Below are 4,431 nucleotides of genomic sequence, written 5' to 3'. Positions count from 1 at the left end.
TTAGCTCCTATAAAATTTCTCTTATTAACTATTTTCATTCCATCTCAAAAGTTTAGTATGTTGAAGCGTAGTTTGAGATTTTTAAATTTATTCTATAAATTTATTATATTAAGCCGAATAATTTCAACTAAAGCTTGCATGGTAATAACTTTATATTAGTCAACATTCTCTTTCACCAGTCCCCTCTTTTCTAGTGTTAAAAAATATACAAGATGTTTCCATTTCCAACATAAAAACAAATTAATTAAAAATGGTCTAAGTTTTTGGAATTGTTACATTCAATGACTTGAATGAATCTCCAGACAATTATGCTCAGTGAAAAAAAGCCAATCCTGAAAAATTATATAGTGTATAAAACTCCTCTCATATAATATTTATGTAATATACATAAATTCATGTAATTCATGATGGAATTATAGAGTTGAGAATAAATTAATGATTTCCACGAATTAGGGGAGGGTGTGTTGGTATGGCAGTAAATGGCAAACTGATGGACTCTCATGGTAATGAACCTGATCTATATCTTGACCACAGTGGAGGACACTCTAACCTACATTCATAATAAACTTACATAGAACTACATGCACACACCTACACACATACTTTTGAGAAAAGTAAAACTAGGAAAATCTGAGAAATATTGATAAATTTTATCAATGTCTCTGTGCTGGTTATAATTATTGTGCTTTAGTTTTGTAAGATGTCATCCTTGAGGAAAGATGGGTAAAAGTTACTTAGTATCTCTCTGCATTATATCTTACAATAGCATATGACTCTAAGATTATCTCTCAAAAGAAAAGAATTTAAATTAAACAACAACAACAAATCAAGTATTTATACATACAACAACATGGGTGAATCTCAAAAACATGTAGAATGACAGAATTCTTACTCAAAACTGGATGCCATAGAACTCCACTAGTATAAACGTCCAGAAAACAAACTAATCCAAGGTGGTAAAAAGTCAGAACAATGTTGAAGCTTCTGGGGTTCGGGGCAAGGATTAACGGGAATGGGCATAGGAGGTAGAAATTTTCTGCAGGATAAATTCAACACACTACGTGGGTGTATGCATTTGCCAGAATTCATTGAGTGGTACACTTAAATTTGTGTATCTGACTGTATTTAATTAAAAATATAGCATATGTAGTTTTACATACCAATTTTTTTAATTGAAAATATAGATATGAAATTTAAAAATAAGCAAACAACTCTAGTTAGTTAATATTATATATCTATCCTCAGATGTTCAGGGGCTAAAGTGCACCAGTGTCTGAAATTCACTTTGAAACAAATAAAATAAATAAATAAAATGGAGTAAATGGAGAAAGGCATTCATAAATATATAGATATGTGATAAAACAAATAAAAAACAGTTAAATGAAGATAGAAATATGAGCATTGACTGTATATAAGTCTTTCAACTTATTCATTTATAAAATAATTTTCATACTCCAATGTTGGGAGAAAAACAAAAATATCAAAGAATATATAAAAACGAAAGATGTAGCAGCGTGGGCGGGTCGGGCGGGCTGCGGAGAGGCGGGCCGGGCACGGAGCAGGGGAGAGGCCCGCGGCGGAGGCGGAGACTGGCCCTCGCGGCTCGGCCCCCGCATCGGAGCAGGCCTGGCTGCATTCCCCCGGCCGTCGCGCTGGTCAGCGAGGCCCAGGCCGCCCGCGGTGGCGCGGGGAGCGATTGTTACTTTTAGCTGATGGTTGCTTATCGAACAGCCCACATGGAGATGAGCTTCATCGCTGCAGAAAGTGCTGTTGGACAGCGCTGATCTGGACCTCTGTCTTAGCCGTGGTTGTGGATGTCATGTTCTTGAAATCATGAATCCTGTTTATAGCCCTGGTTCTTCTGGGGTTCCCTATGCAAATGCCAAAGGAATTGGTTATCCAGCTGGTTTCCCCATGGGCTACGCAGCAGCGGCTGCGTACTACTCCCCCAACGTGTACCCTGGAGCGAACCCCACCTTCCAAACAGGTTACACTCCTGGCACACCTTACAAAGTGTCCTGTTCCCCCACCAGTGGGGCAGTGCCACCATACTCCTCCTCCCCCAACCCCTACCAGACCGCCGTGTACCCCGTGCGAAGTGCCTACCCCCAGCAGAGCCCATACGCACAGCAAGGCACATACTGCACACAACCCCTGTACGCAGCACCTCCTCACGTCGTCCACCACACCACGGTGGTGCAACCCAATGGCATGCAGATGACGGTGTACCCTGCACCTATCCCTCCACCTACAGGCAACGGGGTCACCATGGGCATGGTGGCTGGGACCACTATGGCGATGTCAGCAGGTACCCTGCTGACTGCCCACTCCCCAACTCCTGTCGCCCCTCACCGAGTCAAGGTGCCCACATATCCGGCCCCCGGAACACCCACCTACAGCTACGTGCCCCCTCCGTGGTGATCACCCTGCAAATGTTTGAGGATGGAGCTGTGCGTTCACATAATGGAGGTTCCACAGCTGGTGCTGCAGGCCTGGCGCCTCCAGCCCGGACTTTCTTCCTAATGCTCTGACACTTAGCTAGCACTCCTGCGGCCCACCCAGCAGGTCCCAGCGCCATGATTCTCCAGCTGACTCTGGGTTGTTCTTACAGAAAATCCTGTTTTGTGGGTTGCCTGGCAATTTTTTAGCTAACTATAAGGATAAAAAGGGAGTATTAATCTATTCAGAATCATATCTAGTTGAATGCATGTTTAAAAAAACAAACACAAAAACAAAGCTTGCTCAATCTACCTGCAGTGACTGATGCAAACCCATCATATGCAAAATCCAAAGGAATGGAAAGTGTTTTACAGCTTGTATCCCTAATGCACTGTTGTAACGTATGCAAAGTCTTAAAGTTGTAAGTGTTAAAGTGAATTTCTTCATAGAGCAAAACAACAACAACAACAACAAAAGATGTACAGATTTTGAATAACTCAGCTACACAAATACACAATTTATTAAGTGACTATTGATTACAACCCATAAATAAGTTAAAATAGATTAAATATTTATAAGGAAAAAATAAGAAAGAATTATGCATTTAGAAATTGAGAACAAGTCTTCTAAATTGCTATAGGTTTAGGAAGATGTAAAAAGAAATATATCAAGATGTATGAAAAAGAAGGAGATACTTTTCAAACTTGTAGGATATGACTGAAGACATATTGTAGAAGGGACATAAATTGTGGCCTGCATTTAATATTTAGTCACAGAAATACATTTACAGGAATGTTAGGCAATATATCTGGGGAATTAAGAGATATCTGAGAAAAACAAACTAAAAATAAAGTAAAACAAAAGTCTTGTGCCATATAAAAAATGATTAATTTACCATAAAGTAAAATTTAAAACAAACAGTAAACAGGTTCTGGAAGTTAAGGATGAAGATTTTATAAGAAACACAAAGGGAAAAAAAGTATAAGGAAAACTGGATGAAAATGCTAGATACAAAAATTAATTGTTAAAGAATATATAACTAACAAAAGTGCTAATTAACAGAACAGACATAACCAGTTACTGATTATTCTGCTGAATTGTCACATAGTGTAACCCTCTCAGACAACATCCAGATAAACAAATTGCTTTAACATAATAAGCATCACCAAAATAAAGTAATAAGTAAATACACAGGAGGAGATATTTGAAGAAATAATGAAATTTTTTTCCCATTTGAAGCAAGATTACATTTCCCCCTCAAAATTGATATGCAATGCCAAACATAATATAGTAAAAAAAAATCTACACATGGGCATATTTGTAAAGTTTAAGACCATGAAAGGTAAAGAGAAAATTCTAACCTTTCTCAAAAGAATGCCTTACAAAACAAAATAATTATGGTCTCATCTGACTATTCCGTGGCAACACTGATATATTTTATCCTCAATTTTGCAATAAGGAAACTAAAGCTTCAGTTATTTTCCCAAAAATACAGCAAATGGGATAGCCTGTCAATGTTGTCAGAATTTATTCCTAAGTAGTTGGATCCTGAGTTTCCTATACTCATCACCATGTACACTTGTGTGTGCTGCTCTATATACATGACTTTCGTTTATCCCTCAACTAGTATCTACCCAGTTGAATGCAAGTACAATATGGCAAGCAACGTCCTCAGCACTTTGGATGCATCAGTGAAGAACAAAGACAAAAATGCTTATGGGTGCATTATATTTTAGGTTGAGTGCATGTGTGTGTGGGAAAGGCAGATACTAAACGTAAACATAATAAATAGGTAAATTCTATTGTATGTTAGAAGATCATCAGTGCTACAGTGAAAGGAAAAGTGGGACAAAAGTGAGGCCAATCAAGAGTGACAGTGGTGATAGTGGGGAGCTCATGCTAGGCCCCACTGAGTAGCTAACTTTGGAGCACAGACTGGAAAGAAATGAGGGAATTCACCCCATAGATTCTTGGAGAAAGAGCAGTCTAGTA

General features: G+C 38.6%; 1 protein-coding gene across 1 annotated transcript; it reads left to right on the top strand.

Moving 5' to 3' along the window:
- Positions 1 to 1,735: 1,735 nt before the first annotated feature.
- LOC138924612 (myelin-associated neurite-outgrowth inhibitor-like) lies at positions 1,736 to 2,548 on the top strand. The gene has a single exon (XM_070269688.1). It carries the CDS (start codon positions 1,834 to 1,836, stop codon positions 2,419 to 2,421), a length of 588 nt encoding a protein of 195 aa, XP_070125789.1. The 5' UTR covers positions 1,736 to 1,833; the 3' UTR covers positions 2,422 to 2,548.
- Positions 2,549 to 4,431: the final 1,883 nt, after the last annotated feature.

The sequence above is a fragment of the Equus caballus genome, chromosome 6 (assembly GCF_041296265.1).
Source record: "Equus caballus isolate H_3958 breed thoroughbred chromosome 6, TB-T2T, whole genome shotgun sequence".
Classification (NCBI taxonomy): domain Eukaryota; kingdom Metazoa; phylum Chordata; class Mammalia; order Perissodactyla; family Equidae; genus Equus; species Equus caballus.
The sequence above is the reverse complement of the archived record's forward strand: the minus strand, read 5'-3'. Positions and strand labels throughout refer to the sequence as shown.

Excerpts from the sequence above, each read along its gene's own strand:
- LOC138924612 (XM_070269688.1), top strand. The coding sequence starts at position 1,834 with ATGAATCCTGTTTATAGCCCTGGTTCTTCTGGGGTTCCCTATGCAAAT.